This window comes from Bos javanicus, chromosome 22, assembly GCF_032452875.1.
Source record: "Bos javanicus breed banteng chromosome 22, ARS-OSU_banteng_1.0, whole genome shotgun sequence".
Lineage (NCBI taxonomy): Eukaryota > Metazoa > Chordata > Mammalia > Artiodactyla > Bovidae > Bos > Bos javanicus.
Window position 1 is genome coordinate 51,886,170 of NC_083889.1, and position 21,048 is coordinate 51,907,217.

The following is a 21,048-nucleotide window of genomic DNA, read 5'->3' on the forward strand; positions in this document are numbered from 1 at the left end:
CTCTGCATTTGTCTAAAGTAGCAATCTTGAAACTTTTTAGTCACATACCCATGTGGGAATTCTCAAAAATTTTGTACTCTTTGTACATTTTTAAGTTGACATCTAAATTTTTTAAGCAGCAGTTTACATTGTTGGAAAATATGTAATTTTCAGGATGTTTCACTTTACCACATAAAATAATAGTTATATCAGTCCTTTAAATGTATTCAAATGCTTCTAAATATATAGCATTTTGATTCTTATTACCATTTACTTAAAAATGCATGAACAAGCTGTTCTTTATCATTGGAAATGTAAATCTTTCTTTTGATCCCTTGAACCCTCATTTCTATTCCATTTGTCATAGATTTTTATCCTAATGGAATATATTTTTAAACTTGAAAGGTTTTTTCTTGGGTAAATTATATTTCTATAACAAGTATGTAAACTTAAATTTTGATGTACAAAGTTTCTGTAACCAAAGGAGCCTAAGTGTAACTTGGTCCAGAGGAGATTTATCATCACAATTACTAGTAGTACCCAGTTGTGACCTTTGTCACAATTTTTGACAAATTATTACCAATCATAAAAGTTGAATCTGATTGGATTTTTTTTGGGGGGCTGCTTGGCTTGTGGGATCTTAGTTCTCCAACCAGGGACTGAACCTGAGTCCTCTGCTGTGGAAGCTCAGAGTGTCATTCACTGGGCTGCCAGGGTGTTCCCTGGAAGTGTTTTTCTAGTGAGATTATTTGCTCTATTATTTTCCTTGATTAGATTCTAAATCTGTGAGTAACCATTTTTTGCTACTATGGAAAGGACTTAACAATATTTGTTCCTGTTGTTTTCATAGACCAAATAAGATCAGATCAGATCAGTCGCTCAGTCGTGTCCGACTCTTTGCGACCCCATGAATCCCAGCACGCCAGGCCTCCCTGTCCATCACCAACTCCCGGAGTTCACTGAGACTCACGTCCATTGAGTCAGTGATGCCATCCTCTGTCGTCCCCTTCTCCTCCTGCCCCCAATCCCTCCCAGCATCAGAGTCTTTTCCAATGAGTCAACTCTTCACATCAGGTGGCCAAAGTACTGGAGTTTCATCATTCCTTCCAAAGAAATCCCAGGGCTGATCTCCTTCAGAATGGACTGGTTGGATCTCCTTGTAGTTCAAGGGACTCTCAAGGGACTCTCAAGAGTCTTCTCCAACACCATAGTTCAAAAGCATCAATTCTTCGGCACTCAGCCTTCTTCACAGTCCAACTGTCACATCCATACATGACCACAGGAAAAACCATAGCCTTGACTAGACGAACTTTTGTTGGCAAAGTGATGTCTCTGCTTTTGAATATGCTATCTAGGTTGGTCATAACTTTCCTTCCAAGGAGTAAGTGTCTTTTAATTTCATGGCTGCAGTCACCATCTGCAGTGATTTTGGAGCCCAGAAAAATAAAGTCTGACACTGTTTCCACTGTTTCCCCATCTATTTCCCATGAAGTGGTGGGACCGGATGTCATGATCTTCGTTTTCCGAATGTTGAGCTTTAAGCCAACTTTTTCACTCTCCTCTTTCACTTTCATCAAGAGGCTTTTGAGTTCCTCTTCACTTTCTGCCATAAGGGTGGTGTCATCTGCATATCTGAGGTTATTGATATTTCTCCCCGGCAATCTTGATTTCAGTTTGTGTTTCTTCCAGTCCAGCATTTCTCATGATGTGCTCTGCATAGAAGTTAAATAAACAGGGTGACAATATACAGCCAAAAAGCCCTATTCACACAGCTTCTTATGTGAGAATGGAAGCTTTATTATAGCAATATATTCAGTTCTTTGAGTTGTATGCTAAGAATTCCATAACTCAATATTATTAAAATTTATTTTTAATGACCTATCAGATGACAACCTCATTATGACCTCTTTCAATTTTGGAAAATCAAAGAATTGGAAACTCCCTAACCTGGAAAGGATTTGTTAATCATTAGATAATCACTTTGTTTAGGGGCTTGCTTTTGTTTATGGATGTATGGTATTTTCTTTCATCCTTAAGAGGAAAATAACATACTTCTCTTTAAAAGTCAGCGTTGTGTCCCTGGGTGATAATTTATTCCCTTTGAATGTGATGTCTTTGTTTTTGGTAGTGGTTTTCCTGAGTTATTTGGCCATACTGTTGTCTATTTGAGATACCCTGTGACACATGCCTGTTTCCTACCACCTGCCTCTGGCAGGGATGTGACAGCACTGCCAGGTGCAATGTGGGGCTCCCCCCACAGCTCCTCTGGGTATCACCATTCACCCGGTGAGCAGGCTTCCTCCCGTGCCAAGGCATTCAGTGTCTTTTCCCATCTGGGGTTTGGCACAAAGCTGACTGTTGTGGGTGAGGGAGGGAGAGCGTGAGGGAAGTAGGGACTGGCGTGGCAGCTTTTCCTGAAGTCCCACGGTTTCAGCTGTCTCCAAGCCTAGAGTTACCTCCAAGGAGTGCTGTTTTCCTTCCTGTGCCTTCTTTGGGCTGGGGTTTCTTCTCAGGGTGGTCTGTTTGCTTCATTTACTTGGATATTTCTTGTAATTTCTGGTCTGCTAGGGGGTACCCTTCTTGATTTCTAGATCTTTCATTGCTTTTTTAAAAAATAAATCTTTCCTGCTACTTCTGACTGCTTGTGATAGCATATTGAAGCTGGCCTGTGTGCTTCAGTCTGCTATCTGTCCACTCTTTAAGGTGCTCAATTAAAACAGTAGTTTACATCTGTGAAGGTCTTCATTTTAATCCCCCGTCTCTGGTTCCCTGCACTTCATTCCTTAGCAAGTAGTGATGTTTGGTATATGTTTTTCCATATTTTTCCTGATTATTTATGTGTGTTTTTCATAGTGCTATTATGTCATACTTGCTTTTACTTTATTCCTTTCTTTTTTAAAAGCAACATGATTATATATATTTATTTTTTTATTTTATTTTTTTAAATTTTTTTATTTATTTGGCTGCATTGGGTCTTAGTTGCAGCACGTGAGATCTTGGTTACATCACATGGGATCTTTCATTGCAGCACACAGGCATGTGGGATCTCGTTCCCCAACCAGGGATTGAACCCTTGTCACCTGTGTTACAAGGCAGATTCTTAACCACTGAACCACCAAGGAAGTCCCTGATTATATTTTAATATATGTGCTTTTTTCTTTAATAGCGTTTGGCATCCTGAAATTTTCCCATATTAGCTACCTCATTTCTTTTAACAGCTGCATCTTATTTCACAGCTTAGTGAATCTCCTGGTAGGCATTTGTTACTTTTAAAACAATGCCACAGTAAGCATCCTATTTACTTTCAATTTTGTGTACATTTATATCTTTTTCATGAACTACCTGCCTAAAATGAATTGTTACACTGGTATTTCAAAATTTGGTAAACTGTTGAAAGTTTGTTTCAATTTATATTTCTCCAGTGGTGTATGAGATAACCCTTTTTCTTACACCTTTGCCATCATGGGCTGTTATCAAATTTAAAAAAGATTTCATCATGCTTATAGCCAAAAGATGATATCATTTTGTAATATGAATTTTCTTATAGCCTACATTTTATTTTCTTTTTGCAATTTGTATTTTAAACTGAGGTGGATTTTTGAAAATAAGCACTCTTTCTTGAGCTAGGAAGAATACATTTTATAAGCTTACTGTATGAGTGTGAATTTATTTGTGTGAATATGTTCTAGCCCATGTTTGTTCTCTCTCTTGATAAGTAAAACACAATATGTGAAACCCTAGCATGGTACATGATGCATGCTGGGTATTTAAGAAAAGTCTGTTGTCTTTTGTTCCTTTTATTTTCCTCCTCCTGTTCCAGTTAATTGATATTTTCTTTTCGGTCTGCCGTATTCTTTTAGGTTTTTCTCTAGTTGTTCCTCTGTTACCTGAGATAACAGAATGAATAATCTTTTCAGTGAGTTTATGTGAAAGATTTTTTTTCTGCATTGGGTTTGTGAGACCTAGAAGCTTGGACATTGTAGTTTGTTGTCTTCCAAAGTAAACTCTTGCATTTCGTATTTTAGTAGCATATGTTCTAGACTTTTACTTGTCTTATGAAAAATCTGTGAGGTTAAGAGGATTTTCAGGAACTTCTTGGGTTGGCAGGCTAACTGCAGAGCTAGGCAGGTTGCTGAATGTTAGATATAGTCAGAGCCTTTCAGAAAGGTTATATGTCCTCAAATTGATCTATATAGTAAGAGCAGTCAGTATCCCATCAGAAATTTTTTTTTTTAAATAAATCAACAGCTGTTTCTCAAATTTATATGGAAAAGCAAAAACACTAAAATATAACAACACAATTTTGGAAAAGACCTAATGTGGAGGACGCACATGATGTCACTTTAAGATTTTATAAAATAAAAATTATCAATTGTATTTTAATTGTATTGTGGTACTGGCAGATGGGTAAGTTTATAGATTAGTGGAACAGGAGAGTCCAGAAGCAGACCTACATGTAATATGGTCAGTTGCACCAAAGGAATCAGTGAAATTAAGGAACAATTGGATATCAATGTACAAAAATATGAACCTAGACCCATATTCGGAGAAGGCAATGGCACCCCACTCCAGTACTTTTGCCTAGAAAATCCCATGGACGGAGGAGCCTGGTAGGCTGAAATCCATGGGGTCGCAAAGAGTCGGACACGACTGAGCGACTTCACTTTCACTTTTCACTTTCATGCATTGGAGAAGGAAATGGCAAGCCACTCCAGTATTGTTGCCTGGAGAATCCCAGGGACGGGGAGGCCTGGTGGGCTGCCGTCTATGGGGTCGCACAGAGTTGGACACGACTGAAGCGACTTAGCAGCAGCAGCAGCAGCAGCAGACCCATATTATAACACCACAGAAAAAAGGGCTCAGTGTGAAACGTAAATGAAAACCATAGAACTTCTAGAGGAAAACATCGGAGAAAATCCTGTGACCTTGAGTTAGGGAGAAATTTCTTAGATACCCCACCAAAAGCATGGAAACATGAAGGGAAAATGGTAAATTAGACTTTATCAAAATGGAAAGTTTTTGCTGTTCAACAGACACAGTTAAGAAAATGAAAACATGTTTTTTGGGTATATGTTTTTGGAAAATACTTTAATTGGAGAAAATGTTTGCAAAACTCACCTGATAAGGGTTTATATTCAGAAAAATAAAGAATCTTCAAAATTCAATAATAAGAAAATACACAACCCAATTAAAAAAAAGTAGTCCCAAAAATCTGAACATCAAAGAAAAAAATTAGTTCAGAAAAATCAGTTCATCAAAGAAAATGAAAGACTGACAAACATGTGAAAGGAGGCTCAGTACCCTAAGTTATTGGGGAATGAGACACACGTATATGTTGTTTTTGTTTAGTCGCTAAGTCGTGTCCGACTCTTTGTTACCCTGTGTACTGTAGCCCGCCAGGCTCCTCTGTCCATGTAATTTCCCAGGCAAGAATACTGGAGGGGGATGCCATTTCCTTCTCCAGGGGATCTTCCTGACCCAGGGATCAAACCTGCGTCTTTGGTTTGTGAGGTGGATACTTTACCCTTGAGCCACCTAGGAAGCCCACATGGTCTATAAGAATAGCTTTTTTTAAAAAAAAAAAGCTCACTGCTTCCAGAAGTGCTGCAGGTGACCTCCAGGTAATCATCATGTAAAGGAGCAGTGATGGGACCTTAGACTTTTTATGTGGCAGTTGTTTTATTTATTTTTGGTTGCATCGGTTCTTAGTTGCTGACCAGGGAACAAACCTGCGTCCTGTGCACTAGAATGTAGATTCTTAACCACTGGGTCACCAGGAAAGTCTGTGTCCTTGGAGTATTTGGTTTGAGTCACTGGTTCTAAACCACTGGTTCTTCATGGTAATTTAGTGAGTATAATGATAGTCTTTGACAACGTACAGGGCAGGAAGGACTTTGACTTGCTGTAAGGAAGGCTTCTCCTGTAGTTGCGGCTCCTCTTAGAGTTTGAATGCCGTAGAAATTAATGACTTAGTTCTGTTCTCTGTATTTGGATTTCCTTTCATTTGATCTTTAAATTTTGGACAGATTTTATCTGCTGTCAGCTAATGTTGTGAAGAGTGACAAAAATTCTAGTAGGTAGACAGTAGTGGCATCTGTTTTTCATTTTTCTGTCAGAGTGGCTAATTATTCTTTGTGGTCGTTGTAGGTACTCCATCTTCTCAAGCCGCAGTGCTTGCTAACGGTGACCACGGAATAGAACGGAATGATGTCACTGGTAAGTGGTTCCCAGGAGCCCTCAGATGTGTGGGTGAAACAGTCATGGCAAACACCTAACACCTGGATCAGCTCCTTTGAGGAGGATTGTTGGTGGGAGCACATGGATTGTTTGTCAGGGTACTCTTATTCTTGGCTGTTGTATTTAAATCCAGGGCATTTGCCCCATAACATTTCCAACAATGGAGAGAGTGAATTTCATTTGATATTCTGTGAATATTTTTTACAGTTGTGCCACTCAAGAGCTGGGTCAATCTTAATAATAGACTTTTGATGCAGAATGACCATCGTCAAAATGTGTAGTGTGGAGTCCTTTGGCTGCCACAACTCTTTGAGCAGGTCTGTCCCTGACTGCACTTAGTTGGCTTTCCATGGCTCACTGTTAGGAAACTTGTGAGCTGGAAATTGAAAGTTCTTTCCTTTCTCTTGGGCCCTCAGTCTGTTTTGTCTTTATTTTTTTTCCCTTAACTGTTACTTTGAAATTTGTCTGTAACGCCTAGCCCATTACCAGGGCTAGCACTGAGTTACTGTGGTTCCCCCTTGTGTATTTGTAGTGAGCAAAATTTTCGAAGCAGTAGCAGGGTCCACAGGAATGTATTCTGTAAATAAATTGTTTAGGTAGCTAATATGAGAGCCATACTGAATTTTTAAAAATAGTTGCACTTAATTTGCTTAATTGAACAATCAGGCTGATGCTGTTGACCCAAATGAAAGGACTTCTGTTTAACTGGGGCATAATGGCAAGCCACTCCAGTACTCTTGCCTGGAAAATCCCATGGATGGAGGAGCCTGGTGGGCTACAGTCCATGGGGTCGCCACGAGTCGGTCGCGACTGGGCAACTTCACTTTCACTTTTCACTTTCACGCAGTGGAGAAGGAAATGGCAACCCACTCCAGTGTTCTTGCCTGGAGAATCCCAGGGCGGAGCCTGGTGGCCTGCTGTCTATGGGGTCGCACAGAGTCGGACACGACTGAAGTGACTTAGCAGCAGCAGCAGCAGCAACGTTTACTTCACATTACTGTAGGGAGGCCGGCACTAGCCGTGGCTGTGTTTCTCTTCTTGCATGCACACCTCAGCCTTTAGAAGTCCTGCCTTGAGTTATTGAAGGATTTCGGTTTCTAAGGCTTCCACAGAGACTTCTGTTAGCAATATCAGTTATTCTAGGATTTACTCTTTATCCTGATCCTGTGACCTTTAGAAATGTTGTATACATCTTTATACCTTAGGTTTATTGATGATTAGGTTCTTTTTTTTTCCCTCCCTCCACCCAGGTTCTATTTTTATGAATGTTAGTTTGACCCAGTGACAGTAAATCCATACTAGAAATTCATTAATTAGGAACACTTTACTTTAAAAGCTGGAACCAACAAGAAGTGCAAATTTACTTATCTCTCTGTTTTGTGAACTGAAATTTTTGTGATTTTTTTTTTTTTATAATCTTAGTTCATATGTGGTATTGACTGTTTCTGTGCCTGCTTTGAAAGCAGAGATCTATATAAGCTTTAAGAAAGGCTTTAAGAAAATATTTAGAGAAATATCCCCATGACTAAAGGAGAAGTTTGAACATAAACTTTTTAAAAATGAATAGATTCGACTTTCTTTAACAAGGTGGCAGTGCCAGGGGAAATAAGGGGGATTGATTTGGTTAGCCATTGGGAAGAATGAATTCCATTTTCATCTGGTAAGGAAATGACTGTCACCACTAGAGTAGGTTTCTTCTCTAGCAGGATGTCAGGTCTGACCAGAAGAGACTTAAACTTGATGTAGCAGTTTTTTCCCACTGCCACAGCTTAATAGTGCAGGGGGAAAAAAAGAAAAACAAAACAGGAAAAACATGCAGCCTGACCCTTACTGTTTGAAGACTTTATTTCTGTGGCATCAAAAACAGAACCCGACTGTTTATGAACTGTCTGTTGCCATTATGGGAGCAGGTCTTTCTGCTCTTGGACACCTCCCCGCCCTAGTGTAGAGTATAGTTTGCACACCTGGGGAGATGCTATCTTCTGAATTTGAACTCTTGACTATGTTAAAGCAGGTGCTTTACTGAAAATATGCATGTTTCATTGGGGATGGGAAGGGGTAGGAAGCGGGCAAAGAGTGCATGTTTTCAGAGCATGTTGTGACAGCATTCCAATTTGGCCCTCACTAACTGGAGCATGTAGCTTTGTGCCATTTTGAAATTTCCCATTTTTGTTTCCTTCAGAGTGTTACTGTAGTTCTAAGAGCAGACCTGCTCTGCTGACAGTGTATAAGGGTTTATGAGCATCTTGCTATGTTGAACCTGCTGTTTACTAATGACCTGTGCTTTTCCGTCCTTTCCTTCCCCTTCCTACTTCTCCCTCCCTTTCTATTTTTCTCCTCCTAGAAGCCTAGCGTGTCTCTCAACACTGGGGCTGCTGCAACACCAGACCAGTGATCTTTCCTAAGCACCGTTACACTTGTAAAACCTTCAGCATTTTGCAGAGCTTTGCTTTCCTTCCTGGACACGATATAGAAGAACCTGAGGGTAGTTCTTCGGGGCCCATTTCTGCTGACTCCTGAGCAAACCACCTGCTTCCTTTTGTGCTCCGCAGGGCTTGATGGAACCTGCTTTCCCTTTGTGAGCTCAAAGTACCAGATGGATTTTTTTTAATCCTAGTGTTTTTGTGAGGGTCGTCCAGTGTCTTTTATTTCTCGTTCTCTTTAAAACTCATTTTATCGTTTAATTCAGCCTCACATTTTTCTTTTCTTTAAACATTTTTAGTTGGCCTTTTTCATTCGGTTTTCCGATCTTCAGCCTGAGTCAGGGCACTGTGACAGCAAATGAGATGGTGCTTTCAGAAAGGGGTCGAGTCCACCGGTACTGCAGTGGGCCTCCCTCCTCCCCTCCTTCTCCTTCCCTCCATAGGCCTGCTTTTAGGGTAGACTCATCCTTCAGGCTACCTGTGTTTCTCTCCACCTTACTAACATTTGAATAATGATAGCTGTTTTAATTTAAAGTTTTCTAATTTAGAGTAGTTCTGATTAAACTTTGAGAAATATTTCCTCAAATGAAATCATCCTTTGTTATTTGCAATTTAGGCTGAAATTGTTTCTGTTATGAAATTATGGTCTATTTGTGCAGGCTTAGATTCTCCTAAAAATTTGACAGCCTTGTTATTACGTATGGAGTTTCATATCCAAAATTTCTTTCTTAGCTTGATCATGAGCTATCAAAAAAAAAAAACTTGGTAAGTTAAGGGAAATGAAATCCTGTATTGTTAGAATATTGGGATGTTGATATAGATAGAAAATAGGTTTCTGTAGCAACCTGAGAAGTTAAATGGCAACACATTGAAGAACTACAACCAGTTACCAGGTTTCTAATGAAATGATTATCTGACTGGACTCAAGCTCTGTTCAGAGTTTGCCTCCTTTAGAACTCTGGTGGTGTCTTTGTGCAGCCTGAGGTGGAACTGGTGGGTCACATATGAAGACTTGTGTGTTAAGTCCTTTACCAGAAACCTCATCATTTATTTTTACACATTCTGAGGATTGTCCCAGTTGGAATTTGTTTTTTCTCATTCCTCATTTTTCCAAAATAATAGCTTAAAACATCTGAAACCATCTGGGACATACACTGTGGAACTTTTCAAATGATAAGCTTTGATTGGATTTTTAAAAGTAGAATATAAAGCATGGGCCATGCTTTGATATTGTGGAGGAGTTCTGGTTTAAGATCTAGAATGTGAGATACTCTTTAAAAAATTTTCTGTCCTCTTACTATGTAGGCTTTTATAATCACTAAGCTGCTGATTGTTTCAGGTTGAATATTTAGCACTATGTTCTGAGGAAGATTTCAAGATGTACATTTAGACCCTCTGATACAAAAGTACATTGGGATGTGAAAGTTAGAATGTTATGAAAGTTTAAACCAAATCTCTGCAATGACTTGTAGAATTTAGAAAGTGTTCCCTCCTGTGGTCACAAGGGTTTGTTCCTTTGCCAGGAATTCCTTTTGTGGGTTCTGGAGAGAAGACAGTACAGGAGGCACATTTTAGAGGAAGTGCTTAGCCTTACCTTCTAAGCAGTTGATACATATGAAAACTCTTACCATTGGAGAAAAATCTGAAAAATAGCACAGGAGAGCAGAACATCTAATAAAATATAACTCTTTCTCATATGTTTTTCTTTTGCCTTTTTTTTTTTTTTCTGGCAAAGGAACTTTTCAGAACTGACAGTGGTAACTTTAAAGGTCATACTTGACATTCTTCTTTCACGTCTTTCGCAATCTCTGCAGCTTGTCTAGGTAACAGGTGGGTAGAAAAGCCTGGGTGCGAGCCCTGTAGTATGGCTGTGTTCAGACACACACTCACGCTTCATTATTGACATTGACTTATTCCACTTTAATTTACATTTTGTCATATTTATTTTTGTTTGAAATTTGTTTTTGTTTTCTAAATATGTTTTCATTTTGAATTTATGGAATTGTTGAAAATTACTATTAATAGCCAGCTAAACTTTCGTATATATTGTTAGCTATATTTCACTTGGATATTTCATTTTGAAGGAAATATATGTAATATTTCATATATAGCTTCATATGAAGTCCTGTAATAAAATGCTGTATTGCCGTGATGGTCATACCCAGTGGCCCAGGATCTCACTGGTGAGGTAGCCAGACTGATAAAGGTTGCTCTATTGAAATGGTTGTTTCTTATATGCAATCTCTCTTTCTCTCTCTCTCTTATTCTTCTTTGGCCCAATGTAGAGCTTTGTTTTTAAATAATATTTTTATAACTTTATTTACACACCTAAGTTTGTATTTTTTGTGATTATAGATTTCAATGGTTTTGTACATTGGAACATTTTTATGTGATCATTGTGCTAAATAAATCACGCTAATAAACATCTTACACTAACACTATATGGACTGGATGTTGGCTGGGTTCTTAATTACTGGAGTATAATGTGACCAGAACATGAGATTTGTAAATAAAGACCCTTGTGCTTTCGGTCTAACAAAGCTTCTAATTTGACCCATAATAATTCCATAATTACTTGGTTTTTTAATTTTCTGCCCCCTACCTTCACTTACATTGTCGTTTTAGACAGAATGTACTCCCTTTTATCTGCAATCTATAAGAGTTAAGAAACCGAAATAATTATTTGATATTTTATAGCATCTGATAAGAAAGATAGTTGGCAGAGTAAGTAATTTGTGGTTTGTTGTTCAGTAGCTAAGTTGTGTTTGACTCTTTTGTGACCCCATGGCCTGCAGCGCTCTAGGCTCCTCTGTCTTCTAGTATCTCCCTAAGGTAGCATAAGTTATTCAAAAAATTATTCCATGGCATATCAATTACTGTTAAGATACTTTCTAAATGCTACACTTAAATTTTGTTTAGTCTAATTAACATTCACATTTACATTATTCTTAAAATGCCTTCTGAATTAATAAATAAAATGTGTTACATTCAGTGGTGTTTTAGTTTTGTAACCATATTGTTTGATCATCTAATAGTCTGTATCGGGGAAAAATTTAATGGAATGCCCAATTTCCTAGCCGTTCTGGGTTAGTGTTTTCTTTACAGTAGATAGATTTGCAAATGCAATATGTTGACTGAATTAAGACAGTGGAAAGAGAATATCTAAGGTAATTTGCATGGCATAAATAAACTTTTTTAGCTTGGCAAGCAGTTATTGTTTTTTAAGAAAGGTCAATTTTTTGTTCTTGGGTTTCCTTTCATTGAGAGCTCAGTAATTGATTCTTAGTTTTGAAGCACAGTAATTTAAATATAAAGAAGAATGTTCAGTCCTGACTGACCTTATAGGTACCCTACGATTAAACTCTTCATGATGGGGCAATCCGTGTGTTTTATTAGTGTATTCATTTCGATGAAAGTGAGATGAAACCTGGACTCAGTTGGGTTCTTCCTCTTTGTTAACCTGTGAATATGGTAGAGTTGGGAGGCTGGAGAGGGTTCTGGACAAACACATAGGACTGGTGGAGCAGGCACAGAGTATTAGTTTTATTTCTAAGTCATGCGTAAAACTGGATTATCCTCCATTTTATTTTGATGCTGTTTCCATTACAGTGAAGGCTTAATAAGATTTAACCACAAATTATTTGTAGAATAAATCCGCTGCCATGGAGGCAAATTACAGTTACTTACGGTTTGGGGCTGGATGCAGTACACTAGGTGCTCCACAAATGGCGGTGTTGCCCGTGGTTTCCACTGCGATCAGAGTAGGCGGCTTTTTATTGGGATAACTCTTCTGAATGTGGTGTGTCACCATTACCTCAGGTCAGCCCAGCAGTGAAACAAACAGTAAAACTGCTTTGTTCGAATGTCATGACACTGAGAATGTCCTGGGTGTTTTTCATTCCTGTCACTGTATCATTAGATGAAATGCAAAGGATTTTGTGTTAGAAAAGTTCTAAGCCATCAAAAATATAAAATCTAAACAGAAAAATCGGTAGTGTTAGAGTCTTTGAATAGCTATTAAAACCAACCCATAAGCTGCCATTAGATCTTGTAAATGAAGCCTCAACATAAAGCTGCACGCTGTGTTCTTGGATGTAGACAAAGCAAGGCAGCCATTCCCCCCGCCCCTGCTCATATCCTGAAAACAAAGCTTTAGTTTTTAGTTTTTTTCCTTTCATTTTTCAGATATGAGTTGCGTGTTGGAAACACACCAGTAAAATACTAACCCCTAATATTTCTTTTGTTTGGTGGTTTTGTTTTTCCCATCTAGTATTTCTTTAAAGTTTTTTGTTGTTGTTTATTATTTTCTGGTAAAAATAAATAACTTATTGGAAAAATCCACATGTACCCATTAACACAACATGTTACATTTACTTCTAGGGTATTTAGGACTCCCTTGAAAGCAGCTCAGGGAATGAGCTTGAGAACCTTCATCCAAACACAGCATTTAATTATACAGTGAGCCATTTGATTTCTGTTTCTGTTGAAGCATTCTGTTAAATGAAACCAAATAGCTTCTTCCTGAGCTTTGAGTGAGTACAGTGATATACTTTTTAAACTCAAGTTTGTTTATATGATTTGCTTCTCTTTGTGGCATGAAACTCTACCCTATGCCAGAAAGCATATGTCGATAATAGAATATTTTCTTTTTTATTTGTAATTCTGTAAGTAATAAAAGAATACATTCTCCTTTCTAAGAAAAATTAAAGCATTATAGATAGAGCCACACTATCAGAGACCAGAAATTTTTACTTACAGAACTAACGTTCACACACAGCTACTGTAAGTTGATCTTGTATTTTTTACCTGAATCTAGACATGAACATATTTTTCTGTCTGATTCATCTTATTAATAATAAGGGTAACTTATTATTGTAAAACACATTAAAGTTTGTAGAGTGCTTTTGACTGTATAACAGTATTTATTTTTCGTTTGAAGAAGTTGAAGTAGGTTAAATAAGAGAGCTCAGAATTGAACCTAGTCTGGTAAGAAGTCCTATGCTGTTTCCGCCACAGTGTCATGTCTCAGTAGATCTTCTAATCTTCAGAAGTCAGTTGGAAAGAATGGACGTTTGAAGTCCTGTTTAAAGACTTTCTTGGACACTATTTTCTGGGAGAAAATCTAGACTTGAGGCAAGGTTTTTTTTTGCATGTAGGTAATTTATTTTGAGAAGTGATTTGGGAAACAAGAGTGGGAGACTGCAAAAAGTGAAAAGGAAAAAAGGAAGAACCAATAAAATTAAGTATTACTAACTTTGTCACTGCTGTGGACAAAGAGGTTCCTATTGGGTAGAATTTAAAGGGTGAGAGGTGCAGGGCACAAGTGGTGTCCAACTGACCAGGAGGTTAACTCAACAAAGATCTGTCTGCCTCTACTTCACCATAGAGGATGATATCCTTGAGTTCTATACAGGGAAGACTGAACTCTCACCTACCATGGAACTAATTTCAAAGCCTAATTGTTAGAAACTGTGTAACTAACCATTAATTTTTGGAATTTCCTAATGTTTTATGAATCAGTTTTAGTAGTTTCTCTCTTTCTAGGAGTTTGTCCGTTTCAACTAGGTTATTTAAGTTGTTGACAGGCTGTAGTTCTTGGTGTTCCTCTATAACCTTTTTATTTCTGTAAAATTGGTGTAATGTCTTCTGTTTTATTCTTTTGAGTCATCTCTCTTTTCTTGATTAGGTGAAGCTTTGTCAATTTCATTGAGCTTTTCAATGAGTCACCTTGGTTTTCTCTATTTTTCTCTTTTCTATTTCATTTATTTCCACACTCATCTGTATTATTTCTTTTCTTCTGCTTGCTTTAGGTTTAGTTTGCTCTTTTCTTCCTACGTTCTTTAAGTAAAGATAAAAGGTTATGTTACTGACATGATTTTTTTCCTTCCCTCTTAATAAAGGTATTTACAGCTATAAACTTCCCTCTGAGCAGTACTTTAGCTGCATCTTATAAGTTCTGGTTTTCATAAATGTTATGATTTCATTTTCATTTATCTCAAAAGTATTTCCTAATATCCTTTGTGATTTCTTTGACCCATTGGTAGTTTAGGAGTGTGTTATTAATTTCCACATATTTGTGAATTTCACAAATTAGCTTATTGTTGCCATTTCCTAATTTCATTCTCTTGTGATTGGAGAACATACTTTGCGTTATTTCAGTCCTTTTAAATATATTCAGACTTGTCTTATTGCATAACATATGGTCTGTCCTAGAGAATGTTCCATGTGTACTTGAGAAGAATGTATGTTGTTCTGTTGTTGAGTGGAGTGTTCTATAAATGTCTGGTAGGTTTGCTTGATTTGTAATATTGTTCAGGTCTTCTGTTTCTTACTGATATTCTTCCTAGTTATTCTATTCATTATTAAAAGTGGTATACTGAAGTCTCTGAACAATCATTGTTGATTTGTCTATTTCTCAATTTTGTTAGTTTTTGCTTCGTATATTTTATAACTCCCATCCTAATGCTTTAAGGAGAAATTCAAATAATAATAATTTTATATACTTTTTACATTACATTGTTCAAAATTAATTTGTTGTGAAAATATATGGGGTATGGATAAGAGGATGTATACTCATGATTACTCCAACTATGAGCTTACAGCAACAGTAGTGAAATATCAGTCACTGGTAGGAAGATTCAAAGTGCTATTTCAAGATGCTCATCATTGCTAATTATCACAGATCAAAACTATTCTACAGTGAGGTACCACCTCACATTGTCAGAATGGCCATCACTGAAAAGTCAGCAAATAACAAATGCTGGAGAGGGTGTGGGGAAAAGGGAGCCTTCCTACACTGTTGGTAGGAATGGAAGTTGGTACAGCTGCGGTGGAAAGCAGTATGGAGGTTCCTCAGAAAACTAAAAATAGAGTTGCCATAGGATCCATCAGTCCAACTTCTGGGCATGTATCTGGAAAAAAATAATTTAAAAGGTATATACACCCTGTATTCATAGCAGCTCTATTTGCAATAGCCAAGACATGGAAACAACCTAAATGCCAAGCAACAGATGAATGGATACAGAAGACGGGGCACATACATATGATGGAATTCTACTTAGCCATAAAAAGAATGAAATGATGCCATTTGCAGCAGTGTGCATGCAACTAGAGATTATCACACTGCGTGAAGTAAGTCAGAAAGAGAAAGACATACGCCATATGACACCACGTATCTGTGAGGTCTAGAATATGACACAAGTGAACTTGCAGTGAAACAAAGAGTCTCGCAGACAGAGAACAGGCGCGTGCTTGCCAAGGAGGTGGGGGAGGCGCTGAGTTAGGAGTTGGGATTACCAGATGCAAACTATTATGCATAGAATGGACAAGAAGCAAGGTCCTACTCTATAGCACAGGGAACTACATTCAGTATCTTATAAAAAAATCATAATAGAAAGGAAAAAAGTTTTTTCAAAGAATTTTTTTCCCTTAAAATATCAACTACTTTTTTTTGTAGAAGTTGAAAAATCTATCTTAAACTCTCATGGAATCTCAAAGAATCCAGAATAACCTACACAGTCTTGAAAAAGAATAAAGTTAGAGCTCTCAGTCTTCCAAATTTACTATAATGCTGCAGTAATTAAAACAGTGGTGCTCTTGGCATAAAAACAGACATATAAAGAATAGAATAGAGGGCCCAGAAATAAACCTTTGTATATACGGTCAAATGATTTTAGAAAAAGGTGCCAAGACCATCCAATGGGGAAAAGATAGTCTTGGTGTTAGGAAAACTGGAGGTCACATGCAAAAGAATGAAGTTGGATCCCTACATTATATCATATACAAAAATTACCTCAAAATGATTCAAAGACCTAAATATAAGGGCTAACACTATAAGACTCTTGGAAGAAGACATAGGGCAAAAGCTTCATGGCATTAGATATGGCAACGATTTGTTGGATGTGACACCAGAAGTACAAAAGTAAAAAGTAAAAGTAACAAAAATAAAAATAGATAAATTTGACTCTACCAAAAAAAACTTTTTGTGCATCAAAAGACTCTATCAGTAGAATAAAAAGGCAGTTCATGGAGTGGGAAAAAATATGTGCAAAAACATACATCTGACAAGGAGTTAATTATCCAGAATATATAAAACACTCCTAAATTCAACCACGTGAAAACAAAACTTAATAAAAAAGACCAAGGGACTTGAGTAGACACTTCTCCATATATTGGCTTATATGCCAGTAAGCACATGGAAAGATGCTTATCATCACCAATCATTAGGAAAATGCAAATCAAAAGTACAGTGACATACTGCTTTATACTTGTTAGGATCTAGGCTATTGTTTTAAGACAAACAAACGGAAAATAACAAGTATTAATGAGGATGTGGAAAGATTGGAACCCTGTGCATTGCTGTAAGAATGCAAAATGGTGGAACTGTTATAGTATGGTAGGCCCTCAAAATATTAAAAATAGAATTACTGTATGAACCAACAGTCCCACATCTGGATATATACCCAGATAAAAGCAAGAACTTTGTACACCCATGTTTATAGCAGCATTATTCTTAATAGCCAAAAGGTGGATACAGCTCAAGTGATATATACATAATGTATAATAGAGTGGTGAAAGTGAAACTCGCTCAGTCATGTCCGGTTCTTTGCAACCCCGTGGACTATACAGTCCTTGGAATTCTCTAGGCCAGAAAACTGGAGTGAGTAGCCTTTCCCTTCTCCAGGGGATCTTCCCAACTCAGGGACCCAACCCAGGTCTCCCACATTGCAGGTGGATTCTTTACCAGCTGAACCGCAAGAGGATATACAATAGAGTATTCTTCAGCCTTAAAAAGGAAGGAAATTCCAACATGTGCTCCAACCTGGATGAGCCTTGATGACGTTATGCTAAGTGAAAAAAGCCAGTCACAAAAGAGTAAACACTGATGCCACTTATATGATTCTGCTTATATGAGGTACTGTATATAAGTAATCAAGTTCATAGAGATAGAAAGTAAGATGATGGTTGACAGGAATTGAGAGGAGGCAGGGAATGGGGAGTTGTTTTTCAATGTGTACAGAGTTCTGGAGATGGATGGCAGTGATGTTTGTGTATTAGTTTGAATGTACTCAATGCTAGTGAGCTGCACATTTAAGAATGGTAAAAATAAATAAATAAATAATACTAGCTCACTTAAAAAAAAATTTTTTTTTCAAAGTAACCATCATGTACTTACAGACCTCATCAGAATTGAAGTGTTGTTTTATGTATTAGCCATCTTGTGAGTTTGTACTAATTTTTCCCATTGCGCAGAGAAATGCCCAACTTTATACACATTATTTAAATGCTAACCAGAGTTTTAAGGAACATCTTGTGAGAACAAATGTAATACTGGTTAAATTCCATGAGGAGGTTGGATGAGAACTAAGAAAATTTGAAATTAGAGCTTGAAATCTCCATTTAGATGTAGAGTTGACATGTCAGATTTGAGGGGTCCTAAACTGAACTTCTGTCCCACTCCCCAAAACAAAAAGAAAACAAAACCTTCTCCAGCTCATTAAATAGAAATAGAATATTCTTGTAGTTGCTCAGGCTAAATGTTTGACTTCCCCTATCCTCTCTTTGTCTTGCATCCCATTTCTGTTTTGTCAGAAAAATAGATCTGCAACCTGACCGACCGCTTCTCACCTCCCCTCCTTTGCTCTCCCTGGTTTGAGCTACCACCTCTCACTTTGACTGCTGTAACCTCCCAGATGAGTCTCCCTCCTTACATTCATTTGCTCCCTATAGTATATTCTCAAAAACACCCAGAGTGGCCCTGTACATAGATCATGTTATTCTTTTGCTCAGAATCCTCCAGTAGTTTCCTGAAAGGAAAGTGAAAGTGAAGTCGCTCAGTTGTGTCCGACTCTTCTCGACCCCATGGACTGCATGCCTACCAGGCTCCTCCATCCATGGGACTTTCCAGGCAAGAGTACTGGAGTGGGGTGCCATTGCCTTCTCCACCAGTAGTTTCCTATCTCAGAGTAAAAGCCAAAGTCCTTACTCAGATACCATAAGGCCTTATGACCACATTTCCTTATTCTTCCATTTAGCTTTGCTTCACTGCTGTTCTTACCAGAGTTCCTGGACAAGCCAGGTGGGCCCCTGCCTTGGGGTCTGAGCACTCGTTGATTTTTCTATCTGGGATGCTTTTCCCTCAGATATACTTGTAGTTCACTCTCCACCTTCTCAGAGAGGTCTTCTCTATCTCACTCGACATTGTACCCCTTCCATTGTTCTCTCCTACTTTGCTTTAGTTTTATCCATGGCACCCATTGCTTTATCATTTGTACAATTTAATTACCTTGTTTATTGTCTGACCTTCCTCATTAGAAGATAAATGTTACAAGAGGGACAGGGCTTTTGCTTTGGTTGCTGCTGGGGCCCCGCACCTAGACCAGTGTCTGGCATAGAGTAGGTGTGCAGTAGCTATTATTGAATGAGCAGTCTTGTTGAATGTGGGTTTGTTTTTATTTTTAAAGATGAAGGAAAGAAATGTGGTTCTACAGAAGGAGTCTGTTTTAAATTGACAGTGTTATATCTGCTAAGATGAAAGGGTAGAGGCTGGGAGGAGGCTCTAATGGGCTCACACTGGAGCAGAGAGGCGAGCTCTGGGGGAGGAGTGCCGCAGAACCCCTCTGGCAGTGGAGGAGGGGATTTCTGCGTCATTCTAAAGCATATCAAGACTTTGGCCCATAGATCCCTTGTTACATTTCTGTAGCATTTAAGAGATGTGGCAGGGAATAAAGACTTGTGCTATGAACTTCCTGTGCTATTGAGAAAATTATAAACTTCTAGACCATAATAGCTGTTTAATGTTGAAGAGGAGTGGGCCACCTTGCTATTTTGTGTTTAAACAGATTACCTGGCTTAAATTTTTGTATATGGTGAAGTTTCATAAAGTTTTGATTATGTTTCCTTCTTTTTTTTTTTTTTTCACCAGCATTTTTCTCTGAGGAGGTGGTTCTTTCTGTTTGTTTCAGGATTCACATAGGCAGTGTTAAGAGCAGGGTCAGATGTAATTGCAGTGATTTTTGACAGGTTATTGGTACATGTCTTTCAGGAAATAAGTCCCTTTAGTGGTTTGTTTACATTTGAGAAAGCTGTGTAAAGAGCAGGCCTAGATCTACCACCTGCTAACTTTGGTCTCCTAGGCATTGTTTGCCCTTTTCAAGCCCAAAGTTCTTCCTGTATAACAGGAGAACTAGTAATAAAAGAATTGTTTGTATTAGGGGACAGAAAATACTTTCAGTGCTTGGTAACCTGTGAACTCTGGGAGTTGGTGATGGACAGGGAGGCCTGGCGTGCTGCAATTCATGGGGTCGCAAAGAGTTGGACACGACTGAGTGACTGAACTGAACTGAACCTGTTTGAGGGGTTAATAAATGTAAAATGATTAATTAGAGGTTTAATAAATGTAATAATGATTAACATCCACATAGTTCTTACAAGTGCAACCTAGTAAATAGTGCTGCCGATAAATCATTCTCTGTTAGGTCATCAGCCCCCTTTCCTATCTAAATGTGTGTATTTTTTATTGGATGTAACTAGAGCACATTCCGGAGAAGGCAGTGGCACCCCACTCCAGTACTCTTGCCTGGAAAATCCCATGGATGGAGGAGCCTGGTAGGCGGCAGTCCATGGGGTCGCTGGGAGTCAGATACGACTGAGCAACTTCACTTCCACTTTTCACTGTCATGCATTGGAGAAGGAAATGGCAACCCACTCCACTCCAGTGTTCTTGCCTGGAGAATCCCAGGGATGGGGGAGCCTGGTGGCTGCCGTCTATGGGGTCGCACAGAGGCGGACACGACTGAAGCGACTTAGCAGCAGCAGCAGAGCACATTCGGTGTCCTTTGTCTTTGGAGATTCTGTGTTTCCAGAGGACAAAACTGAAGGTGAAACTTTGAAAAGACTCCAGGCAAACTAAAGGAAGAGCCTTTGTTTTGTTTCTTGTGAGGAAATTAATTTAGGACTTTGTCACTGCCAAAATCTGGGACAGTTGATCCTCCAGTGGAGATTACAGCTATTTGAAATGAGCTGAGAAGATGCAAAGCTGTGTAGATTATAAATTAAAGTATTAACATTAGACTTCTTAGTGATCTTCATTGAAGAGTTACGCTTTCTGATTAATAAGAGTATATTTGATTGTTGGTTTTTCTGTGTAAAGAGCTAATCTGCTGTTGCAGCTGTCATAGGTGTTGGTGCTGAGCAGCAGAGGTGCAGAATGCTCTCATGCACACGGCAGCCCTTTGACTAGAGATTAGCATGTGCCTTGTAATTCGTGTTCTTTGGGATAAACGTTGCTTATTCTTCTCCCCATTTTTCTTTGTAATGTGGATTTAAACCATCTTATGGATTTTTTTAAAATTGAGGTATAATTGACATAAGACACTGTTCGTTTCAGGTGTACAACATAATGAGTTGG

General features: G+C 38.3%; 1 protein-coding gene across 27 annotated transcripts in view; it reads left to right on the top strand.

Moving 5' to 3' along the window:
• MAP4 (microtubule associated protein 4) overlaps nt 1-21,048 on the top strand; it is a 153,086-nt gene that overhangs the window by 68,588 nt on the left and 63,450 nt on the right. For 20 of the 27 annotated variants that reach the window (XM_061397620.1, XM_061397621.1, XM_061397622.1 and 17 more), the window contains exon 3: nt 6,127-6,195. The exons of the other annotated variants lie outside the window; for them this stretch is intronic. In XM_061397620.1, coding sequence (XP_061253604.1) covers nt 6,127-6,195 — 69 coding nt within the window. The remainder of the gene's footprint in view (nt 1-6,126; nt 6,196-21,048) is intronic. 27 annotated transcript variants of the gene reach the window in all.